The following is a 17,407-nucleotide window of genomic DNA, read 5'->3' on the forward strand; positions in this document are numbered from 1 at the left end:
CCTATCCCTCGTGTGCCAGCCGGGTCGTGCAGCAGGTGATGTTGATTATGAACAGCAGCAGCAGCGGTAACAGAAACAATAGCGGCAGAAACAACACCAGCAGAACCAATATTCACAGCAAAAGCGCAAACAATAGCGCCAACAACAGCCGTAGGACATCCCTAGTGCTCTCTGAGGCCCAGTATGGCCGCGGTGCTGTATTGCCGCTCAGCATTCCCAAGTCTGTTGCCTCGACAAGATACGACATACCATCGCCACGGCGATTCAGCCCACTGCCGTCGACGCCGCTTTCATCGTCTACGACTGCTCACGGTTGTGCTGGCGTCCAGGAGTCGTCACAGGTCGCCGCTCTCGATCAGGACGGCACAGGAGTCACCGGCAACCCCGTACCCCTGCGGCCGACAACCACGGACGATGGCATATCAGGCAAGCCGTTTGTGCGACCCATCGTGGCAGATCGGCCATGCAGCCTTCCGTTAGGCTCTCTGCTTCGAGGAAACGGTAGCCCCACCGAGGAACCTCTGGCATCAAGCACACCTACAAATGACTCGCCCGGAGAGGCCGAGCGAGCCCGGACAGCCGAGAGAGAAAAGGAACTGGTGACAGCGTCCCGTATGCTGGAAGACCTGAAGGCATCGGCTGCCGTGCCTGTCGGAGTATCTCGCCTGCACGTGGTGGACCTGCCGACGCTGCAGATGCGGCCGATCTACTGGTCACCCGTCCACGATATTGCCGTCGTGCAGCGGGCCACGTGGTTTTACAGAGACACAATGCTGCCGCTGGAGCCGGCCGTGGCTAACCAGCTGGAATCGCTGTACCGCGAGTTGCGCCCGTGGACCGACACCTGGGCCGATGAGCTGCGGTGTGCACTCGATGTCGGTGCTGTGGGCGAAGAGAAGGTGTCGCAGCCGGTGTGGCCGAAGCCGGTGGTGCGCGACTCCAAGACTAGAGGGCGTGTCGAGCCACAGGAGCCGCTGGTGTCAAACGACCGCTTCTGCGCGTCTCGATGCCTCCAAGGGGCCGCAGCAGTCGAGGGATCGCTAGAGCGACAGACCGTCCTCGAAGAAGAAGACGCGGTCCCGGATGTATCCGAGGGTACAGCCCAGATGGAGGCTCGCGATGCAGCTGCGGCTGCGGCGGCGAGGAGCTTCGCCAGCTACCACATCGTCTTCAAGGATGGAAGGACAGCGTTCCTGCTCAAGTCCAGCCTCAAGCCGTCGGCCTACTACGGCCGGCGACCGGTAGCCAAGATATGCAAGGGTGCCACCGTGGGCATCCCCATCGTGCGCGGGTTTGACCGCGATGCGTGGAGCCGGGTGCACGAGAAGGCTTCAAAAGCAACAGCCACAGCAGCTGCGGCGGCGGCGATGCGTGCGGCGATGCGGGAGGTCGCCGGAGCCACAGACGTCGAGAGCGAGGCTGGACAGAACGGCCCCGAGGCCGGGCACGGGCTGATTGACTGTCCGGGCTGCCGAGCCGAGAAGATGAGCAGCCAGGTGACGGACCTCGTGCTGGTGGCCCACGGTGTGGGCCAGAAACTGGCAGAGCGCGTCGAGAGCTTCCACTTCACACACGCTATCAACGGGCTGCGGCGTGCCGTCAACGCGGAGCTGCGCAATCCGGCCATTCAGGCGGTCCTCCGGCCAGACCACAACGGCATCATGCTGCTGCCAGTCAACTGGCGCCACACGGTCTCGTTTGAGGACGGCGGCCTAAGGCCAGGCCAGGAGGCCGAGTCTGGCGGCGCAGTCTTTGGACTCAAGGACATCGAGCCCGACACAATTCCGGCAGTGCGCAGCGTCATCTCCGACGTCATGTTCGACATTCCCTTTTACATGTCGCACCACAAGCCCACAATGATCCGCGCGCTGGTGCAGGAAGCCAACCGCGTCTACCGGCTGTGGTGTCGCAACAATCCCGGCTTTGCCGAGCATGGCCGCGTCCATCTCATCGGCCACTCGCTCGGCAGCGCCATGGCCATCGAGGTGCTCTCGCGGCAGCCCACGGTGCCGCCACCGCTGGACCCTGCTACCGTGCTGCCACAGACGACCTTCTTCGAGTTCGACACCAAGAACCTGTTCCTGCTCGGCAGCCCAGCTGCCTTCTTCCTGCTCCTCGAGCGCGGGTCGCTGGTGCCGCGGCGTGGCCGCCACAAGCCGGGCTTCGACGCCAGCAGCGGCTTGGCCGACGGCCTCGACAGCCTCGACGATCTGGACGGTCGCGTCGTCGGTGAGGCCAGCTTTGGCTGCCTCGCCGTGGACAATATCTATAACATCCTTGCCAAAGAAGACCCCATCGCCTACCTGCTCAACGGCACCATCGACACGACCTACGCAGCCGGTCTCCGGCCAGCCTATGTGCCGTCAGCCACGGCTGGGTTGCTCGCCTCTGTTGGCCACGCACTGCGTGGCGTTATGCCTGGCATGGCTACCACGCCCCATCCGGCCGAGACGTCGCTGCTGTCCTTGGCGGCCGCTGCTACTACTGCTCCGACCATGGTGCGGCTGCCGTCGCAGCTTGAGCTCGAGGTGCACGATTTCACGAGGGAGGAGATCGCCGAGCGCAAGGCGTATCTGCTCAACGACAACGGCCAGATCGACTATTTTCTGCACTCGGGCGGCGGTCCACTAGAAATGCAGTATCTGAACATGCTCAGCGCCCACACAAGCTACTGGACCAACCCAGACCTTGTCCGTATGCTGTGCGTCGAGATTGGCCGCCGTCCTGGCCGTCAGCACACGCTTCCGGCCATGCGAGTTGTCAAAGCCACGAAGAGGATCATTCTGGCTGCGAGGTGAGTAGGTGAATAATGTGGGTGCTGAACGGACAGGGTAATACATAAGAGGACACATGCAATACCGGCTCTGCACCCGTGCCCCGAGACGATATGTGATCGTTTTCCCGCAGACGAGATGGGAAGATAAGATACGGTTCTATGAAGAGGCTGCTACATACATATGTACGGAGTATTTGGCGCAAGAAAAACGGCAAGCCAGTGTATACATAGTAGGCTAATAAATTGCCCCATCTTTCCACGAACGGCCCACTCTGGTTTTGTAGAAAATTCTGCCGCCAACCACCGCTAAAGTTTTTTACTTGATCGCAGAAAAGTATCTTTGTACGCAAACGCTCTCTCAACGTTCGGGTCTTGCCTCCATACTGCGCGAGCATACTGAAACGAGAACACTGCCGTTGGTTTCCGCTTTGTGGAAGCAGAAGCACGATGAATGTCTCTCAGCCGGTGGCCTCCACCGTGGAGAGTGTCGAGTTTGTCTTCCTCTCGGCCAGCGAAATTCGTGCTGCTTCTGTACGGAGAATCGAGAACGAGAGCACATTTGACACTCTCCTCAATCCGGTCCCGGGTGGTCTATACGACCCCGCTCTAGGAGCATGGGGTGACGCAATGTACGTTTGGACTGGAGAACTGAAAAATAGCAAGAGAAAGAAAACGAGACCATAGCAGCACGGCTTGGCTGAGTTTCGAATGCTGATCTTGAGTGCCTAGATGTACGACTTGCAACCTGGGCCAGTCTCTGTGTCCTGGGCATGCTGGCCACATCGACCTTCCGGTCCCTGTATACCACCCGGTTTTTCTGGACCAGACTCTGCGCCTCCTCCGAGCCGAATGCATGTACTGCCACCACTTCCGGCTGCCACACAAGGAGCTCAACCAATATGTCTGCAAGCTCCGGCTGCTGCAATACGGACTTCTGGCCGAGGCCACAAACATTGATGCTATCGGAGAGGACTACGACAGCCTGGCACTTCCCGATGTTCCGCAAATCGAAATCGAGGCCGACGACGACAGCATGACCCTGTCTGACAGCGTATCCCGGGCAAGAAGCACCTATGTTCGGCAGGTCTTGCAGAACCACAAGATCTCGGCCGGGGACATCCGGAAAGGCAAGCACGAAGGCGCATCGGAGATGCGCCGTGATCTGGTCGCGCAGTTCATGAAGGACATTGTGACCAGTCGGCAATGCTCACGTTGCAAGGGCATCTCTCCCAGCTATCGGAGAGATCGGTTTGTGAAGGTATTCGAAAAGCCACTCAGCTCTAAGGAACAGGCAAAGATGGCAGTCAGTGGTCACTTCAAGGTGCGCGACGCCCTGACCATCCGGCGCAAGCCCGGCCACAATGAGTCGGATGCTGCGTCGGACGAGGGCATTGCCGACATCGATCTCGACTCAGCCAGCAGTGACTCGGAGACGGTGGAGAAGGATGTCGACGAACTCGACGAAAGTGGCAAGCTGGTACAAAGGGAGGCCGCGAACGGGTCTTTGGCGCCGGATGCTGCCAAGCAGCGCTACATCAGCGCGCAAGAAGTCCTCGAGAGACTTCGACTGCTCTTCCACAACGAGCAGGAGGTTCTGCAGCTGATTTACAGCTCCCGGCCACAGGCAAAGGGCACACAGACATCGCCAGACATGTTCTTCATCGAGGCTCTTCTTGTGCCGCCAAACAAGTACCGACCAGAGGCGCGGACTGGAGATTCCGAGGTGACCGAATCACAGCAAAACTCGCTTTACAAGGGTGTGCTGGGCGCGTCGTTCAAGGTCGCCGACATTCACCGCGAGATCCTGACGGCTGGGACGGACCGGCGGCGGCAGACTGGGCTGGCCGCCCGCGACATCATTGCGCTCCACGAGGCTTGGACAGAGCTCCAGAGCACGGTCAACTCTCTGATCGACAGCAGCAAGAACCCGGTGCAGGGCCAGAATGCGAAGCGCATTGAGGAGGGCATCAAGCAGAAGCTCGAAAAGAAGGAGGGTCTTTTCCGGAAGAACATGATGGGCAAGCGTGTCAACTTTGCGGCTCGCAGCGTCATCTCGCCCGATCCGAACATCGAGACAAACGAGATCGGCGTGCCGCCGGTGTTTGCGCGCAAGCTCACGTACCCAGAGCCGGTCACCAGCCACAACTTCAAGGTGCTGCAGCAGGCTGTGATCAACGGGACGGACAAGTGGCCCGGCGCATCGGCGATCGAGAACGAGAACGGCCAGGTGGTGAATCTGAGAAGCAAGTCGCTCGAGGAGCGCATGGCGCTGGCAAACCAGCTGTTGGCGCCGACAAGCAACAGCAGCTCCAGCGGGATGCGCGGCAAGAAGGTGTACAGGCACCTCAGCAACGGCGACGTGGTGCTGATGAACCGGCAGCCAACGCTGCACAAGCCCTCGATCATGGGCCACCGCGTCAGGGTTCTTCCAGGCGAGAAGACGATCCGGATGCACTATGCCAACTGCAACACGTACAACGCCGACTTTGACGGAGACGAGATGAACATGCACTTTCCGCAAAACGAGATTGCGCGTGTGGAGGCGCTGCAGCTGGCCGACACCGACCACCAGTACCTTTCTGGCACCCAGGGCAAGCCGCTGCGCGGTCTCATCCAGGACCATCTGTCCATCTCGGTGGCCCTGTGCAGCAAAGACACGTTCTTCCCGCGAGGCGCGTACCAGGAGCTCATCTACAGCGCGCTGCGCCCAGGGAGCGGCCACATCATGGGCGAGCGGATCGAGCTTGTGCCACCGGCCATCCTGAAGCCAGTCCCGCGATGGACGGGCAAGCAAGTGATCACCACGATCCTGAAGAACATCAAGCCGGTCACGCACGGCGACCTGTGGATGAGCGGAAAGTGCCAGGTTCCCGGCGGCCGTTGGGGAACGCACACGGAAGAGGGAACTGCCATCTTCCAGGATGGCGTGCTGGTTACCGGCATCCTGGACAAGGCTCATCTCGGGCCCAGCTCTGGCGGTTTCATCCACGCCATACACGAAGTGTATGGCGCTGCAGTTGCGGGCAAGCTGCTCAGCAGCATGGGCCGTCTCCTGACCAAGCTCCTGAACATGCGTGCGTTCACGTGCGGCATGGACGATCTCCGGCTGACGACGGAAGGTGAGGCGAACCGCAGACGCGAGCTGAAGGCGGCAGAGGGCGCAGGGCTCGAGGTTGCGGCAGCTTACGTCAGCCTACAGGAGCAGAAGCCGACCAGCAAAGACCCCGAGCTGCTGCACCGGCTGGAGGAGGTGATGCGAGACGACAGCAAGCAAGAGGGCCTCGACGTGCTGATGAACAACAAGAGCTCCAGCGTGTCAAGCGGCGTCACCAAGGCATGCTTGCCCGACGGGCTGGAAAAGGCGTTCCCGCACAACCACATGCAGTCGATGACGACGTCCGGCGCCAAGGGCGGCGGTGTGAATGCGAACTTGATTTCCTGCAATCTGGGACAGCAGGTGCTGGAGGGCCGGCGTGTGCCGCTGATGGTGAGCGGCAAGTCGCTGCCGTGCTTCCCGGAATACGACTCGAGCCTGAGGGCGGGCGGCTACATTGTGAACCGATTCTTGACAGGCATCCGGCCACAGGAGTACTACTTCCATCACATGGCCGGCCGCGAGGGTCTGATCGACACGGCCGTCAAGACGTCGCGTTCGGGCTACCTCCAGCGATGTCTCATCAAGGGCATGGAAGGGCTGAAGGTGGCATACGACACGTCTGTGCGCGATGCGGACGGCAGCGTGGTGCAGTTTCTGTACGGCGAGGACGGACTGGACGTGACGAAGCAGAAGTACCTGACTGACTTCAGCTTCCTGCTGCGCAACCTGGACTCGCAGATGTCGTACATGAAGTTCTCGGATCCGCGGACGGCGGCACTGTTTGAGCACCGCGAAGAGTTTGCCAAGCAGACGAAGCGGATGATCAAGAAGGCCGGCAGCAGCCCGACATTTGCGGAAGAGCCGGTCAACTCGCTCGTCAACCCGGCCCGACACGCGTATGCCATGTCGGAGAAGTTCTTTAGCGCCATGTCGACGTACATCCGCGAGAACAAGGACCGGCTGGTCAAGGACAAGAAGGAGCAGCAGACGGGAGGACCGGCGGCGATGGGGCGCAAGTCTGTCGAGCGCGTGTTTGCGGCCAAGTATCTCCGCTCACAGGTCGAGCCGGGCGAATCGGTGGGCATCGTGGCCGGACAGTCGGTGGGCGAGCCGTCGACGCAGATGACGCTGAACACGTTCCATCTGGCTGGCCACTCGGCCAAGAACGTCACGCTGGGTATTCCGCGTCTGCGCGAAATCCTGATGACAGCTAGTGCCAAGATCTCGACGCCGGCAATGACGCTTGTGCTGAAGGAGGGTCTTGCACACGAGCAGGCTGAGCAGTTTGCCAAGTCGATCAGCCTGTTGCCGCTCTCCCACGTGCTGGACGAGATCACGGTGCGCGAGCGCGTTGGCAAGGGCGTTGGGTATGCCGTGGCCAAGATGTTCGACGTCCGGCTGCGTCTCTTTCCGTCGGCCGAGTACACGACGACGTATGCGGTCGAGGTGGCGCAAGTGCTGGACGCGGTGGAGAAGCGGTTGATGCCGACGCTGCGCAAGCTGATGGCCAAGGCTTTGAAGCAGCATGAGAAGAGCTCGAACAGCGGAGCGCTGCCCGAGATCGGAGTGAGGGCTGGTGTGGTGGCGGTGGCGGCGGCAGCTCCGAGTGCCGATGAGGGCGATGTGGCAGGCGAAGACGACGACAGCGACGGCGACGAGGGCGACAACGATGCCACCAGCGCCAAGCAGCGGGCCAACAGGGACGAGGCGGTCTCGTACGGGCCCAACGACGACGACGACGATGCGATCCAGGCACAGATGGACCGGACAGACGACGAGCTGTCGGATGACGAGGGCAATGTTAGTAGCTCGAAGCTAGCAGCAGGCAGCAGGAAGAACGGGGACGAGAAAGAGGACAAGGACGAGAACGACGAGGACGAAAACGAGGACGAGGACGATGACGATGACCGGATGACAGGAGTGCAGCTCGCAGAACACCTGGCTAAATCCAAGGAACGCGAGGCACGGGTGAAGGGAGCTAACCAGAACATCACGCGCTTCCGGGCAGACGAGAAGCTGGGCGAATGGTGCGAGTTCACGCTGGAGCTGGCAGCAGACGCCCCCAAGATGCTGATGCTGAGCGTGGTGGAGGATGCCGTGAGACGATCGGTGGTGCGGCAGATCAGTGGTGTGGGTGCATGCACGTTTGTCGAGAACGAAGAGATGGTCGATCCGCTCAGCGGCGAGATGGTTAAGAAGCCGGTGGTACATACAGTCGGCACCAACGTGCGGGCGATGCAGTCGTTCAGCGACGTCATCGACACTGACCAGATCTCGACAAACGACATCGTGTCGGTGCTGGAGATCTACGGCGTGGAGGCCTGCCGGAATACCATCATCCGGGAACTCAACGCCGTGTTCGGGTCACATGGCATCAGCGTGGACCATCGCCATCTCAACCTGATCGGTGACTACATGACGCGTGGCGGCGGCTTCATGCCTTTCAACCGCTACGGCCTGAAGGGCAACGTCAGCCCGTTCACCAAAATGAGTTTCGAGACCACGCTCGCCTTCTTGAAGGACGCGTTGATTGATGCCGACTGGGACGGCCTGACGACGCCGAGCAGTCGCATTGTCATGGGACGTCTGAGCAAGACCGGCACAGGCTCGTTCGATGTGCTGACAAGAGTCCCGATGGAGCACTACGACCCGATGCAGGGAGTTGAAGCAGCATAAGCAAAGGGAGAGGGAGGCCTGCGTGTCTTGTCTGTGTATTTGTGTATTCGTGTCTTGTGCCTACATAGAACAAAAAGCAGTTGGTAAATTGACTAAATGGGAGAGGACGAGTCGTGTGTATATGGGTCGGACAGCTGTTATCCTGAGCTGTCTGTCGTTGTCTTGTTATCGGGCTCTTAGCAGGACATAGTCGGGTTCCAAGCCAAAGTACCTTTACAGAGACGCGTGAGTGGATTCGGGAGGCGCGTTAATGGTGAGACTCTTGGACTGAGTTGCTGTCTGGATGGAAAAATACGGAGTACAGAGAAGGGAGTATCTTACTTACTCCGTTTTACTAAGCAGTACTCAGCCACAGTCTCCGTTCGGAGTAGTAGAAAATCAAGACGGAGCTCTTTTCTTACTCCGTATCTTACCCACACTGCACAATATTTATGCTCGGGCCTTCGTACTCCCTACTAGCGAGCCAACTAAGTACCCCACACTGCGCGAAAGTATCGTTTGCCGCAGTTTACGGAATACTGCGCATATGCAATTATCAGATTTACCACTTGCATATGCACAGAGTACAGGCACGACGGAATATATTGTATACACACTGGTCACGTGGAAAGCAATCCAGTTTTCCACTATGCCTCGTCCAAATCCATCATCGCGGCATCCATCTCCCGGTCATCATAATTCTCTGCCACAGGCTCAGCAGCTGCATACCGTGCCAGGCCGGCTCCGTTGATCTGCTGCTGCAGCTCGGCAATCCGGTCGTGGTCTGCCTGTTCCTGGTGCTTCCGCAGATCCCTGAGACTCCACGTGCTGATGCCCTCCTGATCCCGAGCGTGAAACGGCTGTGCCATGTCCCGCAGGAACTTCTTGGCATTGCTCACCGCCATATCCGTGCTCAGATTCGCATCTGCCTCCAGTAGCGCTTGGTTGATCCATTTGGGCAGCTGGTTCCGCTTCTTCTGGTACCGACGGTCGGCCAGCACCATGATGCCGTAATCATCCTTGCCTCGCAGCACACGGCCCAGACACTGAGCCGCATGTCTCATCGCGTCAAACGAGAGGAAGTCGTTCTCGCGGATCCGGTATGTCTCGCGGAGAAACTCCAGCCGCGCCTTGAGAATGCGCGACTCCGTGTACTGGAACGGCACCCCCATCGACAACACCGTCCGCCCATATTGATGATCGAAATCGATGCCTTCCGACACTTTGCCACGGGCCACACACAGGAGAATGGCGCCCCGCCCGTTGCAGCACGCCGTCCGATACGTCTCCAAAGCCAGCGATGTCTCCTGGGCGTCGGGCGTCTCCACCAGGATCAGCTTGTACTTCCACACCTCGTCCAGGATGCCCATGCCTTGCCACATGCTGATAATCGACTCCATGTACAGGTACGACGGGAAGAAGACCACCAGCCCGTCCGGCGTGATCTTGGCAAACTCCGTCAAGAGCGTGCCGTAGTTGCGCACCACGCTCGGCTCGTTGCGCACCTGGAAGCTCGTCGACATGGCTGCCTGATCGCTGCCACGCGTGACGATCATCGGCAAAAAGGATCGCCGCGCCAGCGTCATCGTATACGACTCCTGCACCACCGTGTTGAAGCCGAGCATCTTGGGATACATTTCCAGGGGTGAGATCGTTCCTGATGTGATGATCACGCTGCTGAACCGCTCAAAGACAGGCTTGATGGCAATGGCGGCGTCCAGACACGTGAAGTGCAGCACCGGGTTGGGCACTTCTGCCGTGTCCGACTCAAAGGGCTCAAGAATCAGCAGGAAACCCTTCTCGTACGTTGCCACCAGCGTCGCAAACGTCGCCACCTCCCGCAAAGGCTGGTAGTCCTCAATGTTGGTGAGTTCCAGCGTCCGCACCAGCGACGCCAGTCTCTCGGCGCAAAAACGCAGCGGCTTCTTCTCGATGAACGTGTACTCTTTGAGATGTGCCAGGAACGACGGTGGCGTCTCCGAAATGACCTGTCGTACCTTCATCCGCGTCTGTGTATGTCAGGTCGGGTTAGGTCGGGTTAGGCTTGAGCGAGGACAGATTGGCATGCTTGTACCGACCTTTAGATACTCAATGAAGCGCTTCAAAAATGCGACGAAGTGCTCTGCTCGCCTGATGTTACCCGGGACAGCTTCTTTCAGAAGGTCTTCGGGCAGTGCTATTGGGACCATACTGTCAGCAGCTGAAACCTCTTTCAGGGCCGGGACTTGAGACGTGACTGACTCGGGTTTGTCATAAACGCATCTTCTTGGCGTGCCTCGTCTGCCTCCCGCAGCCCCTGTACCAGCTTCTGATACTCGTTTTCGAGCTGCTTCTGATCTGTCTCTCTCATCTCGTTGATCTTCTTCTCGAGATTTTGCGCACCCCTGGTTGCCTTTCGAAGCGAGTCTTCTGTGATGTCAGTGCTCAGAGACTCTATGCAGACGTTGTCTATGTTGTGCGCCTCGTCAAAAACAACAATGCAGTCTTTGGACAGCTCCTTGGACACCCGCTCTGCAATCTTCGGGTCTAGCAGGTAGTGGTAGGAGTAGATGATGACGTTGCAAAATTGCATCTACCACAATGTCAGAAGTGCTCCGTGCGGCGCATTTCACCGCATCAGCTTCTTACCATGCGACGGGAAGTAAAGTATGGACACTGTTTGTGCTCCTCGCCGTAGCGTAGCAGGCCATCGAGCGTCCATACACCGTTCGGGATGAGATTGTGAGGCTCGAGCTTGTCGAGGTTCTACAATGTTGACCTGTCAGCACACCTCTCAGGAAGCAAGGGTAGGTAGACTCACGTCGTGGTAGATGCAGACGTTGACATCCTCGCCGCGCTCCTTCTTCTCAATCACAAATCCCGCAGTCAAGCTGCGGCAGCGCGCATCCACCACACTGCCACTCTTCTCGCGCTTGACAGATGGGTGAAGGCAGAGATTTTTCCGACTGGTCAGACCCAGCCCGCGGAACTCCTCCTCGTAGCCAAGTTCCTGTGTCCGGTACTTCATCAGGGCCTTCAGCTCTGCGAGGGCCTTCTCGATCTCGGACATGGTACCTGGGCAGCGTCAGCAGGATGTCAGGCTCACATGGAAACATAGTCTCCGGGCACGAACGAGAGCAATAGATCAGCTTGCGCTGACCAGGATAGTACTGCTGGTAGGCAACGATCAGCGAGAGAAGGGAAACGGTCTTCCCCGTGCCCGAAGGCATCTCCAAAACGCAGTGGCCCGTCGCATCGAGAGTCCCTGTTCACAGGGTCAGCAGAGCCCGGTTCAGGTGACGCTTTGGGGGGAGCATATACTCTTCAGATCACACATATAGCTGTTGGACATGTCGGGTTAGTCATTTTGGGTTGGTAAGACACGCAGCAGCCACAAACCCTTCAGTGCAGAGCAACTCTTACGCATATTGTTCTGCATCATTAGCACGTCGCATTAGCGCAGGCCCATGTCGCTCGGAAAGATCTATCTGGAAAGGTTCAACGTACCTGGATATATCCGAGGATACGGAAACAGAATCGGCAGGTCACTGGGTCGCAACGTCGCTTGTCAGTATAGCCTCTGCCCAGACAGGAAGCCCGAACAGCGAGCTGGGTCCTGGCGGATGACGCGCATAGGTCAGAGCTCACTCTATGTTGAACTTCATGGTGGAATAGAGCTTGGGGGCCCTCGCCCACGGATGTCACCCAACACTTCAGGGCCAGAGATGAGAGTCCGCAATTCGTTGGATCGTTTCCCGATGGAAGCAGATCTGTTGCGTGCAGCGTCGTCTACCTTTGGCCACGACGTCGCGTATCGACGATGGGGGATTCAAGCACGCATTGTTTTCCGATTAGTCATACAAAGACTGTGCGCATAATTCGACACTGTGTTCGAGCAGGTATGCTTTTATAGAGTATAGCAGCTTATTACGCATTAATTTCATATATACTGATCCCATCCTTCCATTGCCTCCTCCATCAAAACCCGAAGCTGTCCAACAGCGAGTTGGCATCTGGCTCCTCGAACACCGTGGGCGCTGCGCGGCCGCCCGTCTTGACGTCGCTGTGCAGTCCGCCGGTGATGGGCGACATTGGCAGGTCGGCCACCACCAGCGAGCTCCGCCTTCCCAGCATCTTTAGCGGGTTGATGTCGCCACCCAGTCCCAGAGCTTCGGACGGGGCCGGGCTCAGGAACTCCCAGTTCCGCACGAGATCCAGGCCCAGCAGATCGCAGCCCATGCGGTCGTACAGCCGCGCGCTATGCAGCACCAGATCCCACTCGACCTTGGGCGTCACCTTGGAGGCACCGCGCAGCGTTTGCAGCGTCTTCTGGCGCAGTTGTGCGTAGAGGATCACGAGGGCCGGGTCGTCGGTCAGGAACAGTTTCGACTTGAGGTCCGGCGAGCACGGCGTCTCGATGAGTGTGTAGACCGGTGTCTGAAAGTCAGCAAGGGAGGCAAGCACACAACACGGAACACAGGCACAAACACTTACAATCAACGCTCGCACCGACATATCCCGGCGATGCAACATCCAAAACGCCCATGATGCCAGCCAGCGGTTGCCCTCTTGCGCCGCGAGTGGCAGCACCTCGTCCTCCAGAAACTTGCTCAGAATCGGGCCATGATCGCCCTCGTAGACGCGGGCGATGGCGATGGCCAGCTGCAAGTCCTGAAGCTGGTTAAAGCAGACGGCAACAGCGTCCTGCAGCCGGTCGGCCAGGAGAAAGAAGGCGACAGCATACTCTGCGAACAGTCAGAAACAGATCGGGCGAGACAAGAGGCAGACAAAATACGCACCAAACCGGCGCTTGCTCATCAGCGCATACGCATTCTTCAGCGCGGCCGTTCGCCACCGGGGCTCATCAAAGCTGTTGGCCAGCAGCCGCAGCGTCGAGCCCTGCTCGCGGTTCCACGTCGCCATGCGCCACAGTCCCTGCAGTACCGTCTTCTTCCGCAGGGCAAGGTAGAACAGGCTGCAGTCGACCGGGTTCTTCACTTCGCTCTTGGCGTACTCATTCCGCGCTACTAGCTCGAACTGTGCTTTCTGCAGGGAGTCAGCATACGTATCACGTGACACGTGACATCGCCCAACCCCAATACACAAACACCTGCACTCACCACTGCTGCGTTGTCTGCCAGCCACATGAACATGCCGCTCTCGCGGGCATCGCTCCAAAGCACCGACCCGTGATGTTGCCGAGAAACAAAGTCGACCAGGATGTCCTGGCTCGTCGAGTGGTAGGCCCAGTTGATCTCGCGCCAGGACATGTGGATCTCGTTGGTGCGGCCCTTGCGCAGGACATGCTGCCGGAAGAAGAGCATGTAGCGAGCCGCGTTCTCGTCCATCGACCGCCGCTGCTTCTCCACCAGGCCTACGCACTCGACGATGTCCACCAGCTGGATCTGCTCGTGACCCGACAGCTGCGGCAGGGCCACGCTGGTCAGCTTTTCGCTAATGGCCGCGGCCACTTCTTCCGTAAACACCTCGTCGTCCTCGTCCGGCACGTCCTGGCGCGAGAAGAAGGACGTGGCCGCATTTCTGTCCGCTGCGTGGGACTCGGGCAGCTGCAAATAACCTGTAAGTTGCGAGATCACAAGTCACGTGCAGTGCGTCACTCACCTTCTTTCTCATGTAGAACTCGGTCACGTCCAGGCTGAGGTAGTCGTCGACATCGTCGCCGGCAATGTAGAACTTGAGCATCTTGTGCAGGGCCAACAGGATCTGCTGCATGAGGATGCTCTTCCCGGCCAGCATGCACTGACTGAGGAACTGGGGGTGGAAGACCGGCAGCGGGCCGTTAAGCCGCTGCACCACATCGAACAGGTCCCACGTGTGGCCCTTGGTCGTGTGCGGCAGTCGCATGCTAGTAGCCAGCGAACTGGGCACGCTGTAGAGTCGGTCGTGCACGAGCAGCTGGTTGCCCGTACCGATGACGAGGTCGCCGTCCCCCAGCCAAGTCGAGTCGCCGATCGGGTGCGGCGTGTGTTCGCGCGTACTGATCTCCCGCACTGCCGCCCACGCCGGGCCCTTGTTGAGATAGTCGAAGCGCAGCTGCGACAGCAGCAGCACGCGGTGCGGGAACCCCACGGCCAGGATCAACTGCGAGTCCGGCGTCGATGTCCAGTCCAGGTCCTGCACCGTGTCGTGCTTTTCGAAGCTGCCGTCGTACTCGAGCTGCGCGCTGCGGATGTCCCAGATCGTCACGGCTGACCGCCGCGCGTTGACCAGCGCCGCCTTTTTGCGCGTGCTGCCGCTGACGAGCGCTGGCTCCTGCACGCCCGTCTCCATCGACGACGTCAGCAGCCACTCCACCCGCCTCTGCTGGCAGTCGATGCGTGCCGTCCAGAACTCCACGCCGCCTGACTTGGTGTACAGGATGGCTACATCGCGTGCAAACACGTCCAGGAACCCCGATATCAGCGGATTGGATCCTGCCGGGTCGACAGGCAGCACGTACGCTAGATCTCCGCTCTCGCCTAGATCGAAGCGGCAGAACTCTTCCACCGACGGGCCACCATGGGCTCCAGAGCCGCCATTAGCCTTTTGCTGGTCGGCCGTATACTCTGGCAGGCTGACCTCCCAGACGATGCCGTGCTTCTCCGACGTGACGGTCGCAATGTGGGCTACCAACACGTCTTCCACGTGTTCCCGCGGCAGCACCAGCAGACAGAGCGGCTTCCCCGAGATGGCGTAGGCACAGCGGCCGAGCAGAATTGGGGCAGGGCGGCGGCAGTCCCAGGCCGTGATGCTGTTGCCAGTCAAGAACACGACAAAGCGACCCTTGCGCAAGACGCAGATGCGCAAGATCGGCCCGTCTGCCGACAGCAGCATGGACTGGGGGTATAGCGGCGTGTCCTTGCTCCCGTGCGTGTGATGCCACACCATGCCGTCCCCGCCATCGGTCCTAGAAACGACGGCACTGCCACTGAAGTTGCGCACCATCTTGCTGATGGCGCCAGAGTGTCCCGTCCATATGGCCTTGCGCCACAGCCGTGGCTTGGTGGACGTGTCGTCCAGCAGGTAGGCGATATCAGCCTCGTATACTTCGATCTTTCCAGCCATGTAGTGGATGAGGATGTGTAGATGACCACCCGAGTTGCAAAAGGTATAAATCTCGACGTGGGTAGGGGGTGATGCGGCTGTGGCTGCGGTTACGGTCGTAGTTGCTGTAGATAAGGGTGATGGGGCAGATAGGCCCAGATTGGGCGAGAAGTCGAGGCTGGGCGAGACGAGCTGGGTGATGTTGTAGACGTCGTTGGTCTTTTGCACTTTGGAGTCTAGGTTCTCCAACGACAGGGCGGACAGAGTACCCTGGGCATCGAGGACCAGGCAGATCTCGGAGCTGCGGTTGGCGATGGCCACCAGATGCCCCAAAGCGCGGTCGGTCTTGATGTCGCGCTCGTCGCGCTCCTGGACGGCCTTCTCCGTGGCTGCAGACAGGTCGCGGCCCTGGATGACAAACGCCCAGACGATGGGCCGCAGCGCGGGCTCGCTGCCGAGGGCGGCTGCGAGATCGACGGTGCCCCAGAGCGATAGTTGCTGGTGGGCACTGCCGGACACCTCGGACGACGTCCAGATGCGCAGTATGTTGTCGGCGCAGAAGGTATAGAGGATGTGGTCGACCGTGTGGCCGACGTGGTAGGGGATGCGCCACTGCAAGCCGGTGACGGGCTGTGGGTGTGGCAGATATGCGTAGTCGAACCGAGGATTGTCCGAGTCGAAGCTGAGCCGCCGCCAGACCTTGACGAGCCGGTCTGTGTAGCCAGCGCAGGCGATGTAGGCCGAGTCGTACGAGCAGCTGGCCCACTTGACCGGGTTGGCGAGCTGCTTGTGCCACGAGCAGGGAGGCGACACCGCGGCTACAGGACCGCCCGACGACGATGATGGCCGCGAGCCGGTGCAGTAGAGAGCCAGGGCCGCCTGTCCGACCACCAGCTCCTGAGAGGCTCCCCACGACAGCGTCATGGGAAGCCGGCCATCTGCGTCATCGGAGGCGCGGACATTGGGAGCGAAGGCGCTTTGCAGAGCCCATTGGAGAGACCCTTCTAGCCGGCCAATGGGCCGGTAGACACGAACAATGCAGTCGGTGCAGGTAGCAATGTTGCCCGACACCTCGTCAAAGGCCACGGCCTCGAGTGGCGTCTCGTCGTCATCGTATATCGTCTGGTGCAGCGTGTCGTGGCTACCGAGGATGGCCAGGGCATTTCCGGTGATGTATATCTTCTGCGCGTTAGCAAAAGGCAGCCTAGGACAGTGTCCGAAGACGGCGCAGCGGGCAGCTCACGATAACGCGCCGCGATTCCCAGAAGCCGGTTGCGAGGGCCTGCAGCCGTGGCTCGGGCTTTCCCGGAAGGACCGCCTTCATTGCTACCGACAATCGTGTCGTTGAGGGAGCATGTTCGACGGAAGTAGCTTCTGTCGGGGGGAAGGAGGGTGAAGATGATGTTGCGTGGCTGGCTTTGTGCAGCGAAGCTATCGTAATATTTGCTCTTTGCAGATGGTAGTCGTATAGTGTGGTGGTTTGCCCGTGTGTGATATTTTAGCACTGTATACTGGCCGTTATAAGAGCTAGCACTGAACACGGCTTTTACTACTCAGCGTGTCGAGATACTACAACTTTGGCAATGCGTAGCGACAAGGTCGACGCTGCTGTTCCCGTGGAATAGACTGTAATACTGGTTGATTTACGGGGTACAGAAACTTTAAGAGCCTTTACTCCGTATTGACGAGGATATGCAATATAGGTGGGTGTTTATATTCAGGCAATACTCGTAGTTTCTGTTTCATATTCTTTCATCAGGCATATTATTGCGTTACTCGTTTCCACACGTGCCGCCAACACGTGATTACATGCCACAGCGTCAAACCTCGAGTCGCAATACGCTGCATTGCCTTCG

General features: G+C 59.2%; 3 protein-coding genes across 3 annotated transcripts; 1 reads left to right on the plus strand and 2 right to left on the minus strand.

Annotated features, from left to right (window-relative positions):
- Window positions 1-38: 38 nt before the first annotated feature.
- On the plus strand, window positions 39-8,549 carry CMQ_7003 (DNA-directed RNA polymerase 1 subunit; the record flags this gene model as incomplete). Its single annotated transcript, XM_014320689.1, has 3 exons — window positions 39-2,794; window positions 3,217-3,405; window positions 3,506-8,549. The coding sequence occupies 3 exons, from the start codon at window positions 39-41 to the stop codon at window positions 8,547-8,549; spliced, it is 7,989 nt and encodes a 2,662-aa protein (XP_014176164.1).
- A 626-nt stretch (window positions 8,550-9,175) lies between these two features.
- Window positions 9,176-12,172, minus strand: CMQ_6675 (tfiih complex helicase; the record flags this gene model as incomplete). The annotated part of the gene is made up of 9 exons (XM_014320361.1): window positions 9,176-10,537; window positions 10,607-10,704; window positions 10,770-11,100; window positions 11,157-11,273; window positions 11,329-11,582; window positions 11,641-11,772; window positions 11,829-11,858; window positions 12,015-12,055; window positions 12,156-12,172. The coding sequence occupies 9 exons, from the start codon at window positions 12,170-12,172 to the stop codon at window positions 9,176-9,178; spliced, it is 2,382 nt and encodes a 793-aa protein (XP_014175836.1).
- A 313-nt stretch (window positions 12,173-12,485) lies between these two features.
- On the minus strand, window positions 12,486-16,875 carry CMQ_6891 (WD repeat protein; the record flags this gene model as incomplete). The annotated part of the gene is made up of 6 exons (XM_014320577.1): window positions 12,486-12,944; window positions 13,002-13,252; window positions 13,307-13,553; window positions 13,628-14,074; window positions 14,130-16,733; window positions 16,795-16,875. The coding sequence occupies 6 exons, from the start codon at window positions 16,873-16,875 to the stop codon at window positions 12,486-12,488; spliced, it is 4,089 nt and encodes a 1,362-aa protein (XP_014176052.1).
- Window positions 16,876-17,407: the final 532 nt, after the last annotated feature.

Source organism: Grosmannia clavigera (assembly GCF_000143105.1).
Source record: "Grosmannia clavigera kw1407 unplaced genomic scaffold GCSC_108, whole genome shotgun sequence".
Taxonomy (NCBI): Eukaryota; Fungi; Ascomycota; class Sordariomycetes; order Ophiostomatales; family Ophiostomataceae; genus Leptographium; species Leptographium clavigerum.